The following is a 27,022-nucleotide window of genomic DNA, read 5'->3' on the forward strand; positions in this document are numbered from 1 at the left end:
ACTATACTAAAGCTCCAAGAATAGGGGCGTCCCCACGTGGGACCCACGCACTGTTTATGCGGGTCCCACGTACTATTCAGGCGGGACCCACTATTCAGGCGGGACCCACGTGGGACCCACGCGCTATTCAGGCGGGACCCACGTGGGACCCACACGCTATTCAGGCGGGACCCACGTGATATTCAGACGGCCCACGTGGGGCCATGGTTCTATTAAGTGAGCCTTTTTATTTTAAAAAAAATATTTTCCTTTCATTATTTGACAATACAAAATATATTTAACTACTTCCTACATATAAAAATAATAACTAAACTTTGTATACTACATTCACACGCGGGGGTTCTACTACTTTTTGACTTTGGGTTTCCCTCCGTAAACTCACAAAATATACTTGAACTGTTCATTCATTTCTAATTTTTTTCCTACTAAAGTAATCAAACTATACCTGCTGACACAAAAAAAAACGAATTCCTAAGGAAAAATTGTCTGTACCTCTATACTAAAATATTTGAGATTGGCGCGCTCTCAGACTCTAAACTACTATGCCGTTTTACTGTAATTTTTAGATTTAACTCAATACATCGATGCGATGTTATTTCAAACATAGTAGCGAATAATATCTTTCCATTAATATTTTACGTCAATGTTTTGTTTTTTTTTGTATAGGCGCGCGTAGCGCGCCAACCTAACTAGTTTCTCCTAAAGTTCCTTCCAATCATGTGATATAATATTCTTCAGATAGCCTAGTTATCATCTGGGCTCTGAAAATATACTATACTAAAGCTCCAAGAATAGGGGCGTTTCCGTGAATCGTGGCCCCACGTGGGACCCACGCACTGTTTATGCGGGTCCCACGTACTATTCAGGCGGGACCCACTATTCAGGCGGGACCCACGTGGGACCCACGCGCTATTCAGGCAGGACCCACGTGGGACCCACACGCTATTCAGGCGGGACCCACGTGATATTCAGACGGCCCACGTGGGGCCATGGTTCTATTAAGTGAGCCTTTTATTTTAAAAAAAATTATTTTCCTTTCATTATTTGACAATACAAAATATATTTAACTACTTCCTACATATAAAAATAATAACTAAACTTTGTATACTACATTCACACGCGGGAGTTCTACTACTTTTTGACTTTGGGTTTCCCTCCGTAAACTCACAAAATATACTTGAACTGTTCATTCATTTCTAATTTTTTTCCTACTAAAGTAATCAAACTATACCTGCTGACACAAAAAAAACGAATTCCTAAGGAAAAATTGTCTGTACCTCTATACTAAAATATTTGAGATTGGCGCGCTCTCAGACTCTAAACTACTATGCCGTTTTACTGTAATTTTTAGATTTAACTCAATACATCGATGCGATGTTGTTTCAAACATAGTAGCGAATAATATCTTTCCATTAATATTTTACGTCAATGTTTTGTTTTTTTTTTGTATAGGCGCGCGTAGCGCGCCAACCTAACTAGTTTCTCCTAAAGTTCCTTCCAATCATGTGATATAATATTCTTCAGATAGCCTAGTTATCATCTGGGCTCTGAAAATATACTATACTAAAGCTCCAAGAATAGGGGCGTTTCCGTGAATCGTGGCCCCACGTGGGACCCACGCACTGTTTATGCGGGTCCCACGTACTATTCAGGCGGGACCCACTATTCAGGCGGGACCCACGTGGGACCCACGCGCTATTCAGGCAGGACCCACGTGGGACCCACACGCTATTCAGGCGGGACCCACGTGATATTCAGACGGCCCACGTGGGGCCATGGTTCTATTAAGTGAGTCTTTTATTTTAAAAAAATTATTTTCCTTTCATTATTTGACAATACAAAATATATTTAACTACTTCCTACATATAAAAATAATAACTAAACTTTGTATACTACATTCACACGCGGGAGTTCTACTACTTTTTGACTTTGGGTTTCCCTCCGTAAACTCACAAAATATACTTGAACTGTTCATTCATTTCTAATTTTTTTCCTACTAAAGTAATCAAACTATACCTGCTGACACAAAAAAAACGAATTCCTAAGGAAAAATTGTCTGTACCTCTATACTAAAATATTTGAGATTGGCGCGCTCTCAGACTCTAAACTACTATGCCGTTTTACTGTAATTTTTAGATTTAACTCAATACATCGATGCGATGTTGTTTCAAACATAGTAGCGAATAATATCTTTCCATTAATATTTTACGTCAATGTTTTGTTTTTTTTTGTATAGGCGTGCGTAGCGCGCCAACCTAACTAGTTTCTCCTAAAGTTCCTTCCAATCATGTGATATAATATTCTTCAGATAGCCTAGTTATCATCTGGGCTCTGAAAAATGATTGAGCTGCATTTTCGTTCTTTTTTCTTCCCAACTTGTTGTGTGCATGCAGACTTCACATGTGCTAAAAAAAACATAAATAGACTAGCCAGATCAAAATAGCATAGCTAACGAACAGCTCTCTGATTGTCTGATGACCTCTGAACTTTTAAAGGTGCAGTTAGAACTTATTAGGATGTATGGCCTAGTCTAATCGCTCGTTCTTTCTGGAGTTCTCTCCCTTTTGCTATGTTTCTGGACCGATCTTGTTGTAAGGTAGGTTTTAGATATTTGGTTCAGCTGATTCTGGCAAGACATGTGGCAGGCATCATAATTATAGTTGGGTTTGGATGGGTATGTGAGGTTAAGTGACTATGTGTACATAACAGAACAGAGTTCATACGAGATGCGACCTACTATCTGTTTAAAAGGCTCACCTCATTACTTGGATTAACCTAGGAAAATATGTAGCTTTCAGCCTTAAAAGGACCATGCAAATGGGCATGGAAAGTTTCTAAAAGCATTCGTGATGTCTAATATGCCATCATCATGCATCTCGTGGAATTTCAGCTCAAACAATGACTTTTTACCAGAGAAAGCAAAAAAATAAAAAAAATGTGAATGTTCCTTATTTTCCTTTTCTGAATCCCGAAAGGTTGGGGTTTTCACTCCTGTAGAAGCCATTGTTTGAGAAGGAGCCTGCATGTTTGAATGCTCGCAGTTATTTTTCATGACTTCTCCCTGTTGTGTTCCTGGAGTCCTGGAGTTTTCATAACGCCGGATATGAAGCTGAAATGCTTTGATAACAAGCGGGAAAACAAATTATGTTGCCCAGGCCACTTCAGGCACCACACTGCAGCCTGGGTCTGACCTGCTGGCGCGCTGGCGCCGAGTGCGGCGGCAAACCTGAATGAAATCCACAGCCCTGTTGCGTTGCTATCCCTTTCGCCACCGTCGCTGTCCCCTCGGGCTCGGCCGCGCACACATGCTCCCCGCGAAGGGTTCGGTGGCTCTCGCGCGCCCCAGCCCACTCAACTCATCATGCACAGAGCCGAGGTGAAAAGCCGCGCCTTGTGCGCCGCGCAATCATGGTCATGGCCTCCATTAGGCCGCCGTTTGGTGACTGGTGCCGCTGTAAGTGCCCTCCGACGAGGATGTCGGCCCAAACCAGGAACTTCTCGATCGATCGAGCTAGCGGATGACTGATGCTACTTGCCATGTAGCTGCTAGCTAGGTTGTAGTAGGTGTTGTCGTCGCCACCCCAGTGGTGACTGGTGCCGCTGCACAAGTGCCCTCCGACGAGGATGTCGGCCCAAAACCAGAAAAGTTGGCCCAACTAGGCGCACACCCGGAGGAAGTCCTGCTACACCCTAAAATCTAGTCCAAGAGGTGAGAGACTGCCTCTACTTTTATGTTGGTTCAACTCTCCCCCCACAATCAATGTGGGACTAATCCCAACAATCTTCCCCGTCACACATTGGTGTCCCTTAGCACTGACCAGGCCCACACCACAGTCCACCAGTGACCGGCTCCACACACGAGCACATATGAGCCTCACACCCGCGGCCCACCACTGACTGGCTCGACACACGAGCACACACAGGCCTCACACCCACGGTTCACTGGGCTTCGGGCCTACACCACCCAAATGTGCACGGGCACGGGAGATTGCGGACCCAGCCCTGATACCAATTGTCGGCCCAAAAACCAGGAGAGTTGGCCCAACCGGACGCACACCCGGAGGAAGTCCTGCTACACCCCAAAAGCTAGCCCGAGAGGTGAGAGACTCCCCCCACTTTTATATTGATTCAACTCTCCCCCCACAACCAATGTGGGACTAATCTCTAATCCTAACAATCTCCCCCTCACACATTGGTGTCCCTTAGCACTGACTAGGCTACCAATTGTTGGAAATCGAGCCCTACCACTCTAAACACTCACGCCGGACGGAGGTTGAAGAAGATGAACAGTAAACAAGCAACAATGGCGACGAACGCCCCGACCGCCGTACGGCCTGTATGTTGGCTATTTGATTGATAAAACGGACTCGACTCAGGTTACAAACAAGATGCACATGGCCTTTTGTAGCCCCCCTTTGGCGACGCAACGCCCACACGATCGGCGAACTTCCTGCGCACGCACGTACTCCTAGCGACCCGGCCTCTCCCACGTTCTGGCCACGAACCTCCGTGAGAACCGGTCCTCCAGCTGCCGATCCGAGCCTAGCGCTCCTCCGTTGCCGCCAACCGCCACATCGGCCATCCCTGCACCTGCAACCCTGTCAACCACGCGCCGTACGCGACAAACTTGACCACGGACCCGAACGCGAGCTCAAACACGCGCCGTCCTGGCCGGACACGCCTGGAACGTGGCTACACCAACGTTCCGGCCTAAACGCTGTCCCTGGTGCGACTCTGAGCCCAAACCGTGCACCACGGACACCACAGACTCCGACTCCAACAACCCTAAGACGCTGGCTGTCATGACCACCCGCTTGCACGCGACGGACACGACGCCGACTCGACACGCACACGCCACGGCCACGAACACCATGGCGTGGTTTATTCCAACAAACTCCCCCTAAACCACGACATCGCCGCACGTCCTGCCCTCAGAGGCGAAGCTACGTGGAGCGTCCCTGGTGCCCGTGCACCAGGATAAATTTGTATTTTCCCACTAACTAAGCTTATATTCATCATATAATTCTAGAAAAATATATTAGTCATTTGGATAGTGCACCACGGTCAATTTAGCAGTGGCTTCGCCCCTGCCTGCCCTACAGGAGCGTCGGCCCATCGTCGGCGCCGGCGAACAGCGCCTCCTCCTTCCTTGGCTTGGGGCACTCCCTGGAGAAGTGGCCGCGAACGCCACAGTTGAAGCACCGCCCCTTGCCGGAGCTCCGACGACGCCTGTTCGCGCCCGAACGAACGCTGCTGCCTCCGTCGTCGTCGTCGCTGCTGTCGACACGGCCGCCGCTACGGCCTCCCTTCTTCTCACGCCCGCCGCTGCCGCGCGCGCGCTCCCTCTCACGGCGTTCCCGCTGGTGCGTGTCCCACTGCTCCATGGTGAGGAGGAGCTTGCCGTCGGCGCCTGGAGGCGGAGCACCATCGTCCTCAGCCTCGGTTTCCTCCGCCGCACGTAGCCGCCCGGTGGCATCCTCCAGTGTCAGCGTGGCGAGGTTTGCCGCCACTTGGATCGCCACGGCCACCTGCCGGAGCGACTTGGGGACAGTGCGCAGCAACTTCTCCACGACCCTCCGTGGCGGGATCGTCTCCCCCACGGTCTCGAGCGCGGCGACGATGTTCTGGAGCCGCAGTGTGTAGTCGTCGACGCCCTCGCCGGAGTTGAAGCGCATGTTCTCGAACTCCCGTAGGAGCCGCTGCGCCTCTGTCCTCTGCACCTGGTCGCTGCCGACGCGCCGCTCCTTCACCGCGTTCCACGCCTCCAACGCGGTCCCCTTCGCCGCCAGCGACGCCACCATCTCCGTCGGCATGGCACTTTCAATTGCCTCGAGCGCCATGCAGTCCTCATGCGGCGCCACTCCCCCGGGCTCGATTGCTTCCCACATATGACGGGCCTTCATCTTCAGCTTCATGAGCAATGACCATTGCGTGTAGTTGGTCTTGGTCAGCATGGGACAGCTCATCGTCCCGCCGAACTCAGACGACGCGCACAACCTCCATCGCCGCCGAGCGGCTTCTTGGGAGAGCCTGGAGGAGTCTTCTCGCCGGCCATCTCAAACGAGCAATGAATCGCCGGATCACGATTCCACCAATGGTATCTGGCCGCGATCGACTCCGCCCCCAACCTTGACACCGTCACGCACCGAGCACAACCAGCACGTCTCCGGCGCCTAGCTCGTGGCCCTAACCTGACTCTGATACCAATTGTTGGAAATCGAGCCCTACCACTCCAAACACTCATGCCGGACGGAGGTTGAAGAAGATGAACAGTAAACAAGAAACAAATGGCGACGAACGCCCCGGCCGCCGTACGGCCTGTATGTTGGCTATTTGATTTATAAAACGGACTTGACTCAGGTTAAAAAAAGATGCACATGGCCTTCGGCGAACTTCCTGCGCACGCACGCACTCCTAGCGACCCGGCCTCTCCCACGTTTTGGCCACGAACCTCCGTGAGAACCGGTCCTCCAGCTGCCGATCCGAGCCTAGCGCTCCTCCGTTGCCGCCAACCGCCACATCGGCCATCCCTGCACCTGCAACCCTGTCAACCACACGCCGTACGCGAAAAACTTGGCCACGGACCCGAACGCGAGCTCGAACACGCGCTGTCCTGGCCGGACACGCCTGGAACGTGGCTACACCAACGTTCCGGCCTAAACGCTGTCCCTAGTGCGACTCTGAGCCCAAACCGTGCACCACGGACACCACAGACTCCGACTCCAACAACCCTAAGACGCTGGCTGTCATGACCACCCGCTCGCACGCGACGGACACGACACCGACTCGACACGCACACGCCACGGCCACGAACACCATGGCGTGGTTTATTCCAACAGAGGACAGCATGAGGGTTCGCGCGGCCATCCTCCTCCTCCTGCTTGTCCTCACCCTGCAGCTCGCGTCGACGTCGTCGATGGCGGACGGGCAGCAGGCTGCTGCGGCGGCCGCCCGGCGTCGTCGTCGGCGGCAACAGGTGCTGCTGCGGGAGAAGGCCACCCTGCTGGCCACAGACCCGAACGCGAGCTCGAACACGCGCCGTCCTGGCCGGACACGCCTGGAATGTGGCTACACCAACGTTCCGGCCTAAACGCTGTCCCTAGTGCGACTATGAGCCCAAACCGTGCACCACGGACACCACAGACTCCGACTCCAACAACCATAAGACGCTGGCTGTCATGACCACCCGCTCGCACACAACGGACACGACGCCGACTCGACACGCACACGCCACGGCCACGAACACCATGGCGTGGTTTATTCCAACAGAGGACAGCATGAGGGTTCGCGCGGCCATCCTCCTCCTCCTGCTTGTCCTCACCCTGCAGCTCGCGTCGACGTCGTCGATGGCGGACGGGCAGCAGGCTGCTGCGGCGGCCGCCCGGCGGCGTCGGCGGCGGCAACATGTGCTGCTGCGGGAGAAGGCCACCCTGCTGGCCCTGAAGCGGGCGCTCACGCTGCCGCCGGCGGCCCTGCCGGACTGGAACGAGTCCAACCGCCACGTCTGCGGCGGCGGCTTCACCGGCGTCACCTGCGACAGGCGGCAGGAGCACGTCGTCGGGCTTGCGCTCCCCGGCATGCGGATCTCCGGCGCCATCCCGCCGGTCGTCGGCGCGCTCTCGCGCCTCCGGAGCCTCGACCTGTCCAACAACACCTTCTCCGGCGCCTTCCCGCCCGCCCTCGGCGCGCTCTGCCGGCTGCCGAGCCTGGAGCAGCTCCTGCTGTCCAACAACCTCCTGACGGGGGAGATCCCTGCGTGCATCGGCAACGCCACGCACCTCGGCGAGCTGGACCTGTCGGGGAACGCGCTGTCGGGGGCCATCCCCGCCGGCATCGGCGGCCTCGCCGAGCTCAACTACCTCTCCCTGCAGAGGAACAGGCTGTCCGGGACGATACCGCCGGGCCTCATCAGCCGGCACGCCAACCTGCTGCTCCTCGACCTCTCCAGCAACCGCCTGACCGGCGCGATACCGGAGGAGATCGCCGGCATTGCCAAGATGATGCTGAACCTGTCGCGCAACCAGCTCGGGGGCGAGCTGCCGAGGGGCCTCAGCAACATGCTGGTGCAGACGATCGACCTGTCCTGGAACAACCTCACCGGCGAGATCTTCGCCGGCCTGGGCGACTGCGTCGAGCTGGCAGCGCTCAACCTGTCGCACAACTCGCTCGCCGGCGGCCTCCCGGCGTCCCTCGGCCGCCTGCAGAACCTCGAGAGCCTCGACGTCTCCAACAACTCCCTCACCGGCGAGATCCCCCTGAGCCTGGCCAAATGCAGCATGCTGGAGCATCTCAACCTGTCGTACAACGACCTCAGCGGCGCCGTGCCCGCCGCCGGCCCCTTCGTGAACTTCAGCTTCCTCTCCTACCTCGGCAACCGCCGGCTCTGCGGCCCGGTGGTCAGGCGCGCCTGCGGGGCGCGCCACCGGCGCGCGTGGTACCAGTCCCGGAGGTTCCTGGTCGTGCTGTGCGTCTGCTCCGCCGCGCTGGCGTTCGTGCTGACGATCCTGTGCGCGGCCAGCGCCCGCAAGATCCGGGAGCGGCTGGCGGCGGTGCGGGAGGACATGTTGTTCAGGGGGGGCCGTCGCGGCGGCGGCGGCGGGTCGTCGCCGGTGATGAAGTACAAGTACCCGCGGATCACGTACCGGGAGCTGGTGGAGGCGACGGAGGAGTTCAGCGCGGCGCGGCTGGTGGGGACGGGGAGCTACGGGCGGGTGTACCGGGGCACGCTGCGGGACGGCACCATGGTGGCCGTGAAGGTGCTGCAGCTGCAGTCGGGGAACTCGACCGAGAGCTTCAACCGCGAGTGCCAGGTGCTGAAGCGCATCCGGCACCGGAACCTGATGCGGATCGTGACGGCGTGCAGCCTGCCGGACTTCAAGGCGCTGGTGCTGCCGTTCATGGCCAACGGCAGCCTGGAGCGGTGCCTCCACGCGGCGGCGGGGGCGGCGGAGCTCAGCCTGGTGCAGCGGGTCAACATCTGCAGCGACGTCGCCGAGGGGATGGCGTACCTGCACCACCACTCGCCGGTCAAGGTCATCCACTGCGACCTCAAGCCCAGCAACATCCTCATCAACGACGACATGACCGCGCTCGTCTCCGACTTCGGCATCTCCCGGCTCGTCATGACCATCGGCGGCGCGGCCGACGTCGGCGCCTCCACCGCCAACATGCTCTGCGGCTCCATCGGCTACATCCCTCCAGGTACGCTTCAATTAATCAATCCTTGCATTGTCGTGATCAAGCAATGCAATGCACTTCATTTGCCCTGACCTCAATTCACTTGATGCATCCATGTGTGATCTCAATGCAATGAAGAGTACGGCTACGGCTCGAACCCGACGACCAAGGGCGACGTGTACAGCTTCGGCGTGCTGGTGCTGGAGATGGTAACGAGGAGGAAGCCGACCGACGACATGTTCGAGACCGAGCTGAGCCTGCACAGGTGGGTCAAGACCCACTACCACGGCCGCGCCGACGCGGTGGTCGACCCGGCGCTGGTGCGCATGGTCCGGGACCAGACGCCGGAGGTGAGGATGTCGAACGTGGCCATCAGCGAGCTGCTGGAGCTCGGCATCCTCTGCACCCAGGAGCAGGCGTCCGCGCGCCCAACCATGATGGACGCCGCCGACGACCTCGACCGGCTCAAGCGCTACCTCGGCGGCGACACCACGGCCACCTTCGCGTCGTCGCTGGGGTTTTCCTCCACCACATTTGAAGACATCGATTGATCGATCGACTAGTAGCGAGGGGCAGCTACGTACTACACATACGGATGAATTTGTGATAGATGCATGTGGCTAGCTAGCTTTAATTTCCTCCCGGAGGTATATAGGATTTTATTTTTAACCGGTAAATTAATGGTGCAAGAACATGTGTAGGATTAATTCTTTGAAGGTCTGTGACTGATGTAACATTAGCAAGTCTTGTACGTATTGGCTGTAGATCTATCTAGAATGATTTATGATTTCCATTTTTTCATATAATGGAAATAGGGTTTTAGTTGTTTGCATCTTTCAATGAACAAACATACCATTACAACTCATTATCACATCATTTTATCATGAATGACCAAAAGGAAAGCAACAAGAAGATCGGTTACATATACTCCCTCCGTTCCAAAATGTGGATCATTTTGGCTTTTTTAGATTCATAGTATTTACTATACATCTAGATATAACATATGTCTAGGTATATAACAAAATATATGAATCTAGAAAAATCAAAACGACCTACATTTTGAAACAGAGGGAGTATATAATTAACTTATAACTAATCCGCCATCCATTCTCGATGATAATGTCATTGCCCACTATGTCCAAAGCAAAGATGGTCATCCCCACCCAAAACTGCCTCCGCAATATACAGATGAGTGTTCTATTGATCGATTCCAGTCACTACCGGATTCAGCCGCTTTGCCGGCCAGTTTGCACTCGACAAACTCTTTGCCGAGTGTAACACTCGGCAAACACCACTCGGCAAAGCTTCCCACGGCACAGTGGTCTTTGCCGAGTGTCGGATTTCGGGCACTCGGCAAAGACTTTGTCGAGAACCTTGGCACTCGGCATAGGAGCCACGTGGCGCGACCCTGGGCAGCATCTTTGCCGAGTGCCTAACGGTAGGCACTCGGCAAAACGGCCGCCCAAGGTCCCGCCACGTGGTCGTTTTGCCGAGTGATGGGTCTGGCACTCGGCAAACTTTCAAATCTTTGCCGAGTGACTAGCAGCAGGCACTCGGCAAAACGGCCGCCCAGGGTCCCGCCACGTGGTTGCTTTGCCGAGTGCTGGGTCCTGGCACTCGGCAAACTTTCAAATCTTTGCCGAGTTCCAGGACTTTAGCACTCGGCAAAGTGGATGTTCTGCTGACATGTGAAGGCCACTTTGTCGAGTGTTTTTGCATAAGCACTCGGCAAAGTTGACACATTTTTTTTCTTTATTCTCTATTTTTCAATATAAATACAGCAACAATATATATAAATGCAGGGACATTACATGCAGTTATAACAATAAATATATAATTGACAAATACGAGAATAGCATCGATACAAATAACGATTCCATCACATATATCACAAGTCCGATAGACAATACATCACATAGAACGAGTCCATCACATATATAAAGTCCAATACATAAAATATGTCCACAAGCTAAGAGTCCATCGACGCGCTAAGTCCACTAGTGTACAAGCTACGAGTAGGTGTCACTCACGGTCAGGTGGGGGGGAGATTGCCACCGAGCCGCCGGCGAGTTCTGGTCCGGAGGAGGGTCGTTTGATGCGTTCCACGATTGATTCTGCAAATAGAAACACATAGATGCGTTCCACGACTGATTCTGCAAATAGAAACACATAATTTGAGTAAGAATAACAAAGATATAATAATTAATATCTACAAACAAAGCATACTCATGGGAGTGTCAGAAGGTCCTGCAGGAAAGTAAGGCTGAGCTGGTAAGGCGAAGGGAGGAGGCGGCGTCACATAGTTCATCGACGTGCCAAGTCCTTGCATCCAGGTGACCATGCTGTGCAACATAACCGACTGCTCCTCCCTCAGCTTCCGCTCCTGCTCCAGCTTGGCCTCGATCTCCATTCGGCACCTCCTCTCCTCCTCAAACTTAGCCTCCATCTCGGCCTACAAGATTTAAACCTCCATGTTACAATACGAAGCAAAGTTTCATTTTAATCATAGAACGACAACTAAATCTAAACTAACCTGTCTCTGGTGCACTCTGGCCACTGAAGTCTCAGGCCGTGGGCGTATGGGTGGGGTCGAGTCGGTGGTACTTGCCCTAAGCTGCGAGAGACTGGGCGTACTCGCCGTGTCGACCAAGCTGTTGGCGATCAAGTACCGCCCGTGCTTCTTCCCTTGTCCCGCCCTCATGATGGCTTCTCCGGAGAGTGGCGCGGTGGTCGTATCCCAAGTCTCCCCGTGGAGCGCCCTTCCCACCTCCATGTATGCATTGATGCGCGTGTGGATGCTTGGGTTTGTGTAGGCCTCTGGTGGAGCCGCCGGGTTGTAGGCCACGTCCGACGTCGCCCTGCCCATGTGAGACATGGCGTACACCGTGAAGTCGTTGCAAGACTGGCCTGGATGAGACTCCGACTGCCAAGAAGTCAACAAGATGATTAGTAAGAATTAAAAATATAGCTTTAGAAAGAATGAAGAAATTAGTGAACTTACCCAAGTATTCTTGTACTCGCCGAGGCTAAGGCTCCCTTGATGATGTGCCGGACCCGGCATCATCAAGCGGCGCTCCCGGCATAAGGCGTGCTGGCGGGCCCAATCCTCGCTGATCCACTTGTCCACCATCATAGACTAGCACTCGGCCTTGTTTGCGCACCAGTTCGGAGGCACCTAAACGTAATGAAGTGCATGACATATTGTAATATCAAATACAAGATAAATGAGTAGATATGGCATTTATTTACCCTTAAGTACTGGTCTCGCGTGAGAAAGATGTCCCTTGCGGCTGGTTTCTTGACACTCCTCTTCTCGAACTCGGCGCAGTACACAATGACAGCCTGGACACGCGCCTCGTAGTGCATGTCCTTCACCAGCTTGTAGCAAGCCTGGTGAGCCCGCTCGTTCGCCCGGGCCTCATAGCCTTCCTCGCACCTGTAGAAATCCTGCATATATACCCACAAGATAATTGCAATCATTATTCCAAAAATTGAAACATAATGTGATATTTCTAACAATTTAGTGCGAGGATGACTTACCCACAACTCCCCGACCACCCGCTTCGCTTTGGTGGTAAAGTTCCTTCCTTCGCGATCAGTAGCGTCCGGGCTGGCCATGTAGTGGTCCCACGTGTATGTCGGCTCCAGCACCCCGGCATGCATCACGAGTCCGGGGAAGTGCAGCCAGCACAAAAGACCCAAGATACCATTGAGCTTCCGTTTGTGCTCACCATGCTGCACAAAAAACCACCCCCTGCAAGAGTGTTTAAGGTAAAATTTTAGTTAGTATTGCAATTTTAAATATATGTAATGCATAATAAATAAGTACTAACATACTTACTTAGGCTCTAGTTGCCGAATCATAGGGCGTCTCGCTAGAGGTATCGGACGTCGCGGGAGTTGCGATGGTCCACGCAACCACACCACCCGCTCATCTCCTGCCGCCCCCTCCTCGGCCTCCTCCTCGTCCCCCTCCACGTGCTCCTCCTCCTCCTGGCTCCCCTGGTCCTCCACCCTCTCCTCCTCCTCCTCCTCCTCCTCATCCTCTACAGGAGAAGGGATCCTCTCCCTCCTCCCATCCTCACCTTACCTCCTCCACCACTCCCACTACCTCCTACTCCACCCCTCCCTCTCCGTCTCCCTTTCCCTCCCCCTCCTCCACCACCTTTGCGAACACTACGGCTCCCGGACCCCTCGGGTGCGTCGGACCCACTGCCACCTCCTCCACCACTGCCTCTGTACAAGGAGCTCAGCCAAGTCATCTTGTGACCACCTGGCATCTTTGTTTAGTTACCTGTAATCAAAAGGAGTGAACGAATTAGTCAGGATAAACAATACTTGCAAATAAATGAAAATAAAGAAAATATAACTACAAATTAGCATAATACATATTAAATATTGTGAGTCCTACATGTTTTAGAAGTAGTCATCATAATCGGGATTAGCTGGATCGTAATCCTCATCATCACTATCAGCTATGTCAACATAACCAGTAGAATCCAAAAGAGGAATGTCGTCTTCACTGTCTCTGCCTAAACGTAGTCGCTCTAGTAATTGTAAGTCCTGAATATTTTGAACCTCATCTCCACCTTCCTCGTCAACTTCCCTTTCATTGTCGACTTCCATTCCAATCTCGTCGGATAAGTCTATCTCAAAACTCCCTTGTAGCCCCTCTTCTTGAAAATACTCTCTATCATTGTTGTAATCTTCGTTGTTTGGGAGAGGTAGTTTGCCGTGTGGCGATACTTTATACACAACTTCCCAACCCCGAAGACAGTGGTCGGTTTGGCACGGGTATGAGAGATAATAAACTTGTATGGCTTGTTGAGCCACAATGTACACATCTTCACCTTGTAACGTTGAATCCTGTCGAATTTCGACTAGACCAACACTAGGGGTATGTCTTGTTAATGTTGGATCAAACCAATGGCATTTGAAAATGACTGGAGTGAGCGGTACAGAACCATGAAACTTGAGTTAGTATATATTTTTCAACTCTTCCGTAATAGTCAACTCCGTCTTGACCTGGCGTAAAAACGCCGGTATTAGTGGTTCTTCGATTGGGTCGACTCTGCTCGTATGTCATTGTGTGGAAGCGATATCCATTCACGTCATAAACGTTAAACGACTTGACCTTGTAGCTAAAACCATCAGCAACCTGTCTCAACTCGGCACTCATGGACGAATCAGTTTGGCCCTGCAAGCGTATGCATGATAGTTTGTCATATAGTTCGAGAACAACGAAATGGAATAGAACTATGAATTCAAGACTACCTTCTGTTGAAACCAATAAATGAAATCGGGTTGTGAATTCCCCGTGCCATTTTTAAGAAGACACTCCATTTCCATCGGGGTTGGAGCCCTTGAGCGACGCCAAAATAGTTGTTGAAATTCCCTGTATCAAAAATGACAAAGGGGGTTGGATGCTAAGTAGTGATAACTTGTGAAACGGAAACTCGTGAATTGGGCACAATGTTGAGTACTTACACAATATACGGCTCCACCTCAGAAAGGTTGGTCAACACGTATAGCATGATACGGCGCCACTCTTCATGGTTCAAGGTCTTGTACCTCGCATCACTTGCACTTCCAAGTTGTTCTCGGAAGATGCTGAGACTCGATTCATTATCGCCAGCATTGTAACGAGGGGGTGGATTATGCACGCTGGGAAGATTGTCACCATAGTATTTGGTTGTGAAGTTTGATACCTCCTCCAAAATATATGACTCTGCAATAGAAGCTTCAATTTTACATTTATTTTTGCATTTCGTTCGAAGGACCTTCTGACATCTCTCAATTGGATAGCACCAACGGTACTGCACAGCCCCCCCCCCCCAATCCGTGCCTCGTACGGAAGATGTAGAAGCAAATGCTGCATCGGATTGAAGAAGGCGGGTGGAAAGATCTTCTCCAGCTTACATAGCAACACAGGGGGCCACTTTTTCCATGTCCAAAATGACGACCCGAGATAACTCCTTAGCACACAGCTGGCGGAAGAAATTGCTCAACTCTGCCAACACTCGCCATATATTATCAGGGAGATAGCCTCGAACCATCACAGGAAGAAGCCGCTCAATCCATATGTGGTAGTCATGACTCTTCAGCCCGTTGATTCGCATCGTAGTCAAATTAACTCCCCTCCTCAGATTCGCTGCATACCCATCTGGAAATTGTAACTTTTGGATCCACTCTAGTGCTTCCTTTTTTTGGGGCCTCGTTAGGACGAAATCCGCCGGAGTCTTCCTCCATTGTCTCCCTGGTCTCGGAGTCTTCATTTTGTATCTTGGTCTATCGCACAACGTTGCCAGATCCACTCGAGCCTTGATGTTGTCCTTCGTCTTATCAGGAATGTCCATGACAGTTCCAAAAAGAGCCTTGCCCCAATTCTTTTTCAGTGTGCATGGCATCAATATTGTGTGGAAGGAGGAGGTCATTAATATAGGGAAGCCTCCACAAGCCAGAGACCTGAGTCCAGGAATGTTCTTCGCCATATCCCACAAAACCACCTGCATCATTGACCTGGAGAGCATCTATCTGAGCATGAAGCACGGCACCCGTCAGCATCTGCGGTGCAGATTGTGTAACTACGACACCTTTCGTGAAGTTCTTAATGTCTCTTCTAAATGGATGGTCAGCAGGAAGAAATTGTCGATGTTTGTCAAACGACGAATACTTGCCCCCCTTTCTCAACCAAATGAACTGCAAAGTTGCCTTGCATGTTGGGCATGGGAACTTTCTATGAGTACACCACCCGCAGAAAATGCCATACGCTGGGAGGTCATGCAGCGAGTAGTGGTACCACACATACATTCTGAAGTTTGTCTTTGTCGCTCGGTCGTACGTCCACACCCCCTCCTCCCATGCTTTGATCAACTCATCGATTAGAGGCTCCATGTAAACACTCATTTTATTCCTTGGGTGCTCAGGAATAATCAACGACACAAATATGGTTTGTCGTTGAAAGAGAACGCTGGGGGGAGATTCAAGGGAATAACGAACACGGGCCAACATGAGTATGATGCGGCCATCGTACCATAAGGATTGAACCCATCGGTTGCCAGCGCAACACGTACATTATGAGCTTCTTTAGCTTTCTCACGATGAATCTCATCAAAATGAGTCCATGACTCACCGTCGGAGGGATGCACCATCTTATCTGGGTTGTATCGAACACCTTTTTTGTGCCATGTCATCTGTTTCGCGGTTTCCTCGGTCATATAGAGTCTTTGGATCCTCTGAATGAACGGAAGGTAACGTACGATTTTCACAGGAATCGTGAGCTGCCTCTTAGGCTAACCGTCACCAGCATCCACCTCCAGGAATCTTGAGGCTTTGCATTTTGGACAGTAAGTTTTAGCCTCGTGGTCTTTCCTAAATAAGATGCACCCATTAGGACAAGAATGTATCTGCTCATATGGCATCTTCAGTGCACTAAGGATTTTCGTCGCCTGATACATTGTCTTGGGCAAAATGTGATCTTCCGGAAGCATGCTTCAAAAAACATTCAACATACTATCAAAAGCGTCGCGGCTCAGGCCAAACTAGGACTTTAAGGCCATAAGGCGTCCAATGCCGTCCAGCTGAGAAACCTTTGTTTGGCCGTGAAGAGGTTTCTGTGCCGCCTCCAACATCTCGTAAAACGCCTTTGTGCTTGCCTCTGGCTCCTCCTCCTGCGGTCCTTCACCGAAATGTGCCTCCTCATAGTTGTCTAACATGTCTCCAATCCCACCAGCAGCATCACATTCATCGATGCGTTGCCTCACGACCTCGTCCCTCGTACGATGGGCTTCACCTGTGAAAGATCCACCGGGTATAGTCTGGCGTAAATCCATAATTGACAAGATGTTCGCCCATGACCTTCTTTGTCTTTCGTTTCTGGTTTCCACAACTCTTGCAGGGACACCACATGAATCTCGACCCTTCAGTTTGCGCCGATGCCCCTTCCAAGAACTCGTTAGTCTTCTCAATTCATTCATTGGTCATGCTAGCTCGAGTTACCCAGCCGGTGTACATCCACTCACGGTCATCCATCTTCCAAGATATCAGCGACTACTATGAAAATTCAGCTTAGACTCTAGTAGGTAAAGATAGGTCCTAATCCCACCCGACCATGCGTAGATAAGATCAGCTTCCATGATCCACTCCTATCCGAGACAGAATTTCGGCAGCACCTCCCCGCTGTTCTCCAGATACACGTCCCGAAAGGGAGATTGTGTATCCCGAGAACAATAGGGAGGTGATGCCGAAACTCTAACTCGGATCGGAGTGGACCATAGAACCTGACCCCATCTACGCATCCTCGGGCTGTCCAAAGAAGCGTGGACAATTCGAAACAGATACGATTAAAGAGGCGTGGACAATTCGAAACAGATACGCATCCTCGGGCTGTCCAAAGAAGCGTGGACAAATTAAAAATAAACATTATTTCATGCATAATAATTTCAAACTCAAATTAAGATAATTAGAATTTCAAGTTTCATGATTTTATGCAAGAAAACCTATTATTTCATGTGTTTCTAAAGTCAAATTGAATTTATATCAACAAATTCGTTTTGATGAGGTATGTATAAAAAATTTAGTGACTACCAACTAAATAATTTGCCAAAATAATGCAACAATTTATGGTTCATGATTTCATGCAAAAAACCCTATTATTTCATGCGTTTAAAGATCAAGTTAAAACTAAAACTAAATATATTGATTTTCAATGTGTGCCAAAAATAATTTTATATGTAGATAACTAAATAAAAAATTAACCAAATTTTCACAGGACACATGTTTTGTTGTTATTTCTCTATATAAAAAGTTTCACAATGAGAATCATATGCGACTTTCATTTCAACCACAAATCGAACCGGATACTACGCATCTCTCCTAAACTTCTTCGGAGATCCTCCGGCTTGTAATCGGCGTACCTTGTCACGTGTCCTAAACACTGTCAATTTTTTCCACTCCATCCTAGCATGAAACCAAGAGATTTGCACAACTACCATAATTTTCAGACATTGTATGCTATTTTTGGTTTTTTCCGAACTTCGTGCACACGCTTGTGATCAAGTTTCCTGATAAAGATGCTTCAACTTTTAAGTTCTTTCGTGCATACGGCATCAGTTTTGATTCAAGTACATAAATATCAAATTTACATCCATTGATTTCGAAATTTCAACCCACTTCTAATTTTAAATTAACTTCGACCGATTATTCCCTGCAAACAAAAAAGTTAACAGAAAATAGTAAACCAATCAATAAAAGTATTTTATGTTACTAGGGATTAAATTATCAAATTTAAGTAGAGACCAAAAAAATTTGAAGGCCCAAAAAATTTTTTTTAACCAATTTTGCCGAGTGCCTAAGCTCCAGCACTCGGCAAAAGAAACTTTGCCGAGAGCCAGCGCACTCGGCAAAGTTTCTTCTTTGCCATGTCTCCTTTGCCGAGTGTCAGAAGGTGGCACTCGACAAAGACTTAACGCCGTCAGCCCCCTGACGGGCGGCGCACGGCGGGCGCGCGTGCTGTGCACGTGCGCGGGCTTTGCCGAGTGCCGCTGGGACAGCACTCGGCAAAGGAGACACTTTGCCGAGTGCCCTGCTTTGCCGACGGCCGGCACTCGGTAAAGCCCGGGCATGCCGTGTGCCAGTTTTTTGCCGAGTGCCCGTGGCCTGGCACTCGGCAAACAACATCTTTGCCGAGTGCCCGTAGTCTGGCACTCGGCAAAGGCCGAGACACTCGACAAATTAGGGTTTTCTGGTAGTGAGTTGAAGGATTTACTGCTGCATTGCTCGTCCGTCTCTCGTGCATGTCTTTTGATTTTTTTTTCTCTCATTACTGCGGTGTGTATCATACCTGAATAATTTCACGCTTCTTTAATTTTCTTTCTACAAAGGATGCATGCTTAAGATGCAACACAAGGTCAGCATGCATGCATCTTTCTGCATAGGCTTTGCAGAAGATCGATTAGCATCGGCATGATCTAGTGCAGCTGCATAATAAAGGTCGAGATTTTTCAGGCTGAAAAGTGTGGCCTAGCTATGAGCGTATATAAAACGAAGAAGGCCGGTGCCAAAGTTGGATGGAAAGTTGTGTTTGTGTGATTCGGATAAAACCGATCGAGCTCAAGCGTGCGCGGGAGCTAAGCATAATCGTGCGTCACGATGCCTAAACTGGACCAACCTAGCAAATATAATACCCCAGCCTAGCAGTAATCATGCATGGGGTCTGGAGCTGATGATAAAGAGTAATCGTGTTGTGTGCTCTTGGCCAAATCCATTGGGCTAGGCTAATGCTGGTGCACTTCTGATGCTTCTCATTGGGTATTATGTAGAAAGTAGTTTGGATATGCAGAGGCGTGACTAATCATGTATTGAGGACAGTTCAAAGTAGTATACGCCAACCTAAGTACATCAAGGTAGTCTAAGATTTGATCATTGTTATTTTCTATCTTTCTTATTAGCAATTTTGATCATTGTTGTTTCTATCTTTCTTTTTTTTCCAAAGGAATTGGTGCTGAGGGGAGACTGGGAGAGGATGACTTAGCCAATCTTAAAAACTTAAAACTTCCACTGATTTGCACAAAATATAAACTAGAGATCATATTATATATTATATAGAAGTGCAAAGATGTTCAACTAAGGTTCAACTAGTATTTGTACCGACAAACAAAAGTGTTTTGTAATCTAAAGTCAACCTTATCAAGAACTACTCTTTAGGTAGCATTGATTTGCACAAAATATTAACTAGATCATATTATATAGACGTGCACCCACCCACAAAAGTATATTTTGCAACCTAAAGTCAATCTTACCAAGAACTACTCTAAAAAGGGCACACAAGGTTTTTGCAGTAAACATAAAGTTCCCTTCTTAGCTGGTGGGGACTTCAACATTATAAGATTCTCTTCTGAAAAGAACAAGGTCACTAGTCTGAGTAAACACTCGCGCATTTTCAACAATATAATCTCTACTTATGAGCTAATAGACATTCCCATGACTGGAGGTAGGTTTACCTGGTCTAATAATCATGCTGATCCTACTTTGGAGAGATTAGATAGATTCCTGATGTCTAAGGACTGGGAGGATTGCTTCCCTGAAGTTTATGTGTTCAAGCTACCAAGAGAACTTTCTGACCATAACCCTATGATTTTGTCAACCCAAAGAGCTGTCCAACACAGGAAGCTTTCCTTTAAGTTTGAGCTAGCTTGGCTGAAAGACCCTAACTTCCTTCCCTTGGTCAAAAGTATTTGGGATAAACCATGCCATACTACAACTGCACTTGACAGAATGCAAAGCAAATTGAAGCGCTTTAAACAATTTTTCAAAGGTTGGGGCTTTGACAGGCAAGGTACTTAGAAGAAAAAAAAGAAGAGTTTACAAGAAGAGCTTCTCTCCTTGGAATCCTTGGAGGAGAATTGCCTTCTAACCAGTGATCATCTTTCTAGAAAAACTACTATTATCACTGAGTTATTTAAGATCAATGAAGAAGAGGAGCTCTACTGGTATCAAAGGTCCCATGATAAACAACTACATGATGGTGACAATAACACTGAATATTTTCATAGAGTGGCCAATGGAAGAAAAAGAAAAAAAATAATATTTTGTCTATGGAAGATGGGACTAGAATAATTGAAGGTGATGAGGATTTACTCAATCATGCAACCACATACTATAAAAATCTTTTTGGTCCTGAGATTGGTAATGCCTTTCCCCTGGATCCTTCCTTATGGAATGATGAAGAGAGTGAATGAGGAAGAAATTTCTGCTCTAACCAAACCCTTTATTGAAGAAGAAATTAAATGTGCCCTCGTCATGATGGAGAAAAATAAGGCTGCTGGACCTGATAAAATCCCCATAGAGTTCTACCAAACCTGCTAGGAGATTATAAAACAAGATATCATAGAGCTCTTTGCTGAATTCCATAATGGTTCCTTGGATGTCAAGAGGTTGAACTATGGAGTTATAACCCTGCTACCAAAGGTACAAGATGCTGTTAAAATCCAGCAGTTCAGACCCATTTGTCTGCTTAATTGTTTATACAAATAGATAACTAAAACCCTGACACTAAGGTTGGAACATCTGGCCAATAAGTTGATTCTCAAATCTCAATCTGCCTTTCTTAAAGGTAGGAATATAATGAATGGTGTGTTGGCCCTTCATGAGATACTTCATGAAACCAAGAGGAATAAGGAATCTGGGGTCATTCTTAAGCTTGATTTTGAAAAAGCCTATGATAAGGTCAATTGGAATTTTCTATTTGACTGTCTCAAACTGTGGGGCTTTTGTGATTAATTGTGCTGCTGGATTAAAAAAGTAGTTCAAGGTGGTACAGTCTATGTCAAATTAAATAACTCTGAGGGGCCCTATTTTGTCAGCCACAAAGGTGTAAGACAGGGAGATCCATTGTCTCCAATCCTGTTCAACTTTGTGGCTGATTGCCTTGCCAGAATGGTCAGGCAGGCACAATCTCATAATCTTCTATGTGGGCTAGCTGATCATCTAATTGATAAGGGTGTTGCCATTCTGCAGTATGCAGACGACACAATCTTGTGCATTAAGGATAATACTGAAATGGCCACAAATTTGAAGCTCTTGCTGCATCTGTATGAACTCATGTCAGGATTGAAAATCAATTTTGACAAAAGTGAGGTTACTATGATACATGGAGATGATTCCAGACAATTGGTTTTTGCTGAAATTTTTAACTGTCAAACTGGTAGTTTCCCAATAAAATATCTAGGGGTGCCTATTAGCCCGGGCAGACTCCATGTGAAAGATTGGTTGTCTTTAGAGGAAAAGATTTTGAAAAAGCTCTCAGCATGGAAAGGAAGCTCCTTGTCCATGGCTGGAAGGATCACATTGATCAATTCTAGTTTGTCTATTACCTTTATTTACCACATGTCCATGTACCTGTTGCCTAAAACTACCTCTAAAGCTCTGGATAAGCAAAGAAGAAGATTTCTATGTCAAGGCAACAGCCTGAAAAAGAAGTATCATTTGGTCAAATGGAATATTGTGTGCAAAAATAAGAAGAAAGGTGGATTGGGTATCAAGGACATCAGGAAAATGAACATAAACTTACTGTGCAAATGGTGTTGGAAGTTGGAAACTGAAGATGGTCTTTGGCAGACTATTATCAGGACAAAATATTTGAGAGGTGGCAGATTGATTGGAATAGTCAAACATAGAATTGATGACTCTCCTGTGTGGTCAGATCTTCTCAAAGTTAAACAATTTTACATGTCAAATAGAAAAATCAAGGTGCACAATGGGCTCTCAGCTCTGTTCTGGGAAGACCCTTGGTTTGATGACAAACCTCTCTGCTTACTGTACCCTGTCCTGTATGAACTTTGTGCAGACAAATAGGTGTCTGTTCATCATTTTCTGTCAAATAGCGCACAACTGCAATTCACAAGATGGCTTTCTCCTATTCTTTTCACTTCCTGGTTGGATCTAGTGAACGATATATACAATTATCCTTTTGATAATTCTCAAGATGTGATCTCCTGGAAATGCAACAAGAACAGTGTCTTCTCTACCAGATCAATGTATGATTCTCTGACCTCAAATGATCAGGGTATCTCCTTTAACCACATATTTAAAGCTTGAATTCCTCACAGGATTAAAGTTTTTATGTGGCTTTTAGAGAACAATGCTGTTCTTACAAAAGATAATTTGCTAAAAAGGAATTGGTTGGGATCCCCAACATGTTACTTCTGTTCTTCTCATGAATGTATCGACCACCTCTTCTTATGTCCTATTGCAAAGGTACTTTGGGGTTTGATTGGCCTTTGTATTGGCGCCTCTAACATACCAGGGAACTTAACACAATACAAACAATGGATTTCCCACTGGCTACCTGGTGGACAGCAAGTATCTACATTATGTGTTGCGGAAATTTGTTGGGCCATCTGGAAAAAATGAAACTCAGCTTGCTTCGAAAATAAAAGGTTGAAAAATCCAGCCGAGATCCTGTCTTATGCTTGTGCCCTTATGTCCTACTGGGCAGGTTTATACAGAGCGGAGATGCAAGGGAAGATCGTGGAGGGAGTGAAGCTCTTGCTTTCCTGTGCTAGTCGGACGATGGCTCAGCAGCAACACCCCAATCCTCCGCTTCTGCTGGCGCCGGCTCACTCTCAAGTTGACGATATGGATGATTCGACTGATGCTGAGGCGTGATGTCGTCTGTTGCTCTTTACCGTGTCTTCTGTTTTTTGGGTGGTTCCAGTACTGTGAACGTTAGGCCTCTTTGTGTTGAGGTCGCTTCCTAGGAATCCTAGGGTCTTCTTTTGATTGCTGGGAGTTGGGGAACTGAATGTCAGTACTTCCAACTCTCTAAACTGCTTAGTTCTTATTCTGTCATTCCTCAGTCCGGCTGTTCTAGTTACTTGGAAGCTGTGGAATTTCCATTCTTTAATGGAAATGGGGCCTTCCTCGTGTAAAAAAAAGGGCACACAACTCGCAAAGCATGAAATGCGAATGTAGAGGAGTGGGATAGAGAGAATGCGAATTTGACATGGCGATTTACCGCTTGGTATTATTGCATTGGTGACCAAATTCCACCTAATTAATGTATCGGTAGGCAAATTGCAGCTCTAATTCACGTTGGAGGTCCACCAAAAATATGTTCTGATTGTCAAGTCTGTCCCGATCAAGATCTTGAGCGGCCGCCGAGCCAACGTCTCACCGTGCGTGGCTCGCACATAAACGGATGCGTCTCGCCGTGGGTGCGGTCAAGCTGCCGCCCCCAAAAGCCACGACTCGATGTGACGTGAACCCGGTCTGCAGACCTAGATATACCCAGGCCGTGTCGTGGCCACGACGTCGCGCCACGCGCGCATGGCCATGCTCTTATGAACATTTTATCATACACCTCGCGTGTAAACTCTCAACATGTATTCTTCTACGGTCTATCAATTCGTGGGACAGATATGACTATTTCAACTAAAAATTGAACAATATGATTCGAGTTGTGGAGATTAGAGACTAAATTAAACTAGCCGTATAGCCCACACATTTGCGCGGCTAGGATTGAAAATTCAAAAATTTGCATGTGGTTGTATCCTTTCTTAAAGGTTATACTAAATTTTTTATCATACATCATCCTGTTCATTATCGTAAATAATGTCTTATTGTTAATTAAAATAATTCAACTATGATCTACCTATAATAATAATTTAGTTTGTTGAGCTTTAATAATATTATATAGATAATTATTCTTATTTTCATTTTATTTTAATTGATTGTTGTTAGCTTTAGTTTTTATTAATAGTATATATTTATAACTGAAAACATAGCTAAATGATATTTTATATTTATTTTTTCATAATGGTATTGGTGGGTGATTTTTAATTACGCACAGGGGTATTTTAGGCTAATTTTTATTGTAATAGCAGTTGTGGGTAATTTTTATTTTTTTATTTTTCTCTGATTAATGTGAAAATTTCTAGACCTTGAGAGCGAACGTGGAGGCTCTGTTTGTTGGCTAAATAATAAGATAATAGATAGATATTAGCATTAGCATGAACAGATAGATAGATAGATAGATAGATAGATAGATAGATAGATATGAGTAAGAGGGGAATTACTAGTTAGTCTTTCCGTGAGTGAATGAATATTTGTGCACTTTCTGCCTCAGCATTTCCACCAATTCGTATCTTCAACACCAATTTGTCCGTACTCTACGGCATCTGCACTTTACCTTCCATCAATTTGTTTGTCAACGCATTCCCCTGATCTGCTGGTCAGCACGGCCGCTCAGCTCACCTTCCCAAGATCAATCTTCCCCAGTCCACTTCATCTCCAACCCACACGAACACCATAGACTAATTTAACCAAATGCCAAGCTCGCTTTCAATTCTTAAATCCATTTCCGACCCAGTTACATCTGAGCACTCCCCGCGCTCAAGAACTTGCCAAGAAACCATCAGTAGTTCGCCAAGAGACCACACATGCTGGACCTGGACGAGGACGCCGCCATGGACGCGGACCGCCTCGTCGGCGAGGATCCGGGATCACCGTCGCAGCAGCCCGGCGGCGAGCGGGCCTGGGCGGCGGCCGTGCTGGAGCCGGTGCGGTGGGTGCGGATGCTGTGCCGGGAGCTGGGCGCGACGTTCGTGGCCGGGGTGGTGCTGGTGTACGGCCTCAGCCAGGGCTTCGCCGGCTCCTTCTTCCGGGTGGCTTCGGACTACTATTGGAAGGACGTGCAGCGGGTGCAGCCGGCCACCGTGCAGTTCCTCTCCGTCTTCTTCTACGTGCCGTGGGTGCTCAAGCCGCTCTGGGGGGGTCATGACCGACGTCTTCCCCGTCCGCGGGTACCGCCGCCGCCCGTACTTCCTCTTCTCAGGTCAGCCACCCGGCCGGGTATCCATCTACAAAGATAATTTTTTTCCCCTTCAAAAGAATCATTTCAAAGGCATGATTTTTATCTGTTGCTATTAGTATCATGTATATACTAATTTCAGTAATGTGTTTATGCAAATACAGATTTAGTTCAGGGATTTACTTCTGTAATTTCGTTGCTGCCAAGTAATGAAATCAGGAGAGATCCCCCGTGCTGGAAAAAAAAAGTTCAGGGATTTACCTATGCTTTACTATTAAGCACTTTGAATTTGGAGATTTTAGCTGTGAAAATTATCTATGTTGTTGCTTGATAATGATTCCACAGATGTTGTGGCGTAACAGAAAACATAGTTCTAATTCAGCTTCTTCTTTTGCGGGTAGTTCAAATTCAGCTTGACCATTGCTGGTTGTTGTCTATTGTCACACCCGGTTTCGAAAAGAACACCAGATGTATCACATATGTGCGCTAGGATCAAGTTTCACACATATGGAAGACGTCATCAGTAAATATATCAAAAACAATGTTCAACAACGTAAACAAAAGGAAATAAGTATATTATTACACACTCCGATAGATAGACACGAAGGTCTTAACGTTTCACCGATAACCTATACGATATCTCCAGAATATCTTCATGAACTCCCACAGGAACTTTGACTGGTGAACGCTCCTAGAATTCCTCAAAGTCACTGAAGTAGTCCACTTCATTGTTCTCTTCAGAACAACAATTAGGCAAGGGTGAGTATACTTATGATTGGTACTCAGCAAGTGGGTTGAAGATTCAAAGCCACCAAGGAAAGGATAAGGTTTATTGCAGTTAGCATTTTAGTTGGTCAATTTTTATTAGCAGCACCTAATTACTAGGTATAAGTTTATACCAACTCACTTAAACATAAAGATCATAAAAGAGCCCAAATTACATAACCAAAAACCACGATTTAATTATTCTTCAAGTTCAATTATCATGTGAGGGTCCAAGCCGCTCATGACCGCGAGCACGGCTGATATATCAGTTTTACACTCTGCAGAGGTTGTACACTTTACCCACAATTCGTGTCCCCCTGAGTCGCCCGGGTTTGCAAAGCCCTTAAACACTTCCTTTGGTGAGGGGCGAGGGGTCCACTACGAGGCTTTTACAAAGATTCCCTAACAAGTGACAACCCGTTAAGGTTTCAAGTCAAAGCAGAGCATAACCCTCCCTAATGGTCAGCACATTAGCAAAGGCTGCTACTCCAAGAGGACCGGGCTATATCCCATCGATGCTTCCCCCTCTTGCTCTTTCGGTAAGACTGTCACGAGCTAGAGTTGCTAATTAATCAGCCAAGACCAGAGTGTAACACCTTCGGTGTTTAGCACTGTTTTTAAACATGCAACTAACAGTTAATAACCAAGTTAATTAAATTAGGATTTTCATATACGTATATGTATATGAGGTTATGTGTAAGAGTACGCGTGTAGTGACCTATAAATCGCTGTAAATTTCAAATCAATCCATTTCTGCCTGTGAAATTGAGT

General features: G+C 48.0%; 2 protein-coding genes and 1 pseudogene across 2 annotated transcripts; 2 read left to right on the forward strand and 1 right to left on the reverse strand.

The window, feature by feature from the left end:
* Positions 1 to 7,177: 7,177 nt before the first annotated feature.
* Positions 7,178 to 10,045, forward strand: LOC120695683 (putative leucine-rich repeat receptor-like serine/threonine-protein kinase At2g24130). The gene is made up of 2 exons (XM_039978904.1): positions 7,178 to 9,201; positions 9,316 to 10,045. Exons 1-2 carry the CDS (start codon positions 7,179 to 7,181, stop codon positions 9,726 to 9,728), a joined length of 2,436 nt encoding a protein of 811 aa, XP_039834838.1. The 5' UTR covers position 7,178; the 3' UTR covers positions 9,729 to 10,045.
* A 1,899-nt stretch (positions 10,046 to 11,944) lies between these two features.
* Positions 11,945 to 12,854, reverse strand: LOC120695684. Its single transcript, XM_039978905.1, has 4 exons — positions 12,718 to 12,854; positions 12,427 to 12,624; positions 12,179 to 12,352; positions 11,945 to 12,100 (listed from the first exon to the last, which is right to left on the reverse strand). Exons 1-3 carry the CDS (start codon positions 12,838 to 12,840, stop codon positions 12,314 to 12,316), a joined length of 360 nt encoding a protein of 119 aa, XP_039834839.1. The 5' UTR covers positions 12,841 to 12,854; the 3' UTR covers positions 11,945 to 12,100; positions 12,179 to 12,313.
* Positions 12,855 to 24,879: 12,025 nt separating this feature from the next.
* LOC120695686 overlaps positions 24,880 to 27,022 on the forward strand; it is a 39,199-nt pseudogene continuing 37,056 nt past the window's right edge.

The sequence above is a fragment of the Panicum virgatum genome, chromosome 2K (genome assembly GCF_016808335.1).
Source record: "Panicum virgatum strain AP13 chromosome 2K, P.virgatum_v5, whole genome shotgun sequence".
Taxonomy (NCBI): domain Eukaryota; kingdom Viridiplantae; phylum Streptophyta; class Magnoliopsida; order Poales; family Poaceae; genus Panicum; species Panicum virgatum.

What these genes read in the sequence shown, in the direction of transcription:
- LOC120695683 (XM_039978904.1), top strand. Translation starts at nt 7,179, where the DNA reads ATGACCACCCGCTCGCACACAACGGACACGACGCCGACTCGACACGCA. An exon ending in CATCGGCTACATCCCTCCAG is followed by an intron (nt 9,202 to 9,315) that starts GTACGCTTCAAT and finishes AATGCAATGAAG; the next exon opens with AGTACGGCTACGGCTCGAAC.
- LOC120695684 (XM_039978905.1), bottom strand. Translation starts at nt 12,840, where the DNA reads ATGCATGCCGGGGTGCTGGAGCCGACATACACGTGGGACCACTACATG. An exon ending in GGGTGGTCGGGGAGTTGTGG is followed by an intron (nt 12,625 to 12,717) that starts GTAAGTCATCCT and finishes GTATATATGCAG; the next exon opens with GATTTCTACAGGTGCGAGGA. An exon ending in CGCGAGACCAGTACTTAAGG is followed by an intron (nt 12,353 to 12,426) that starts GTAAATAAATGC and finishes CATTACGTTTAG; the next exon opens with GTGCCTCCGAACTGGTGCGC.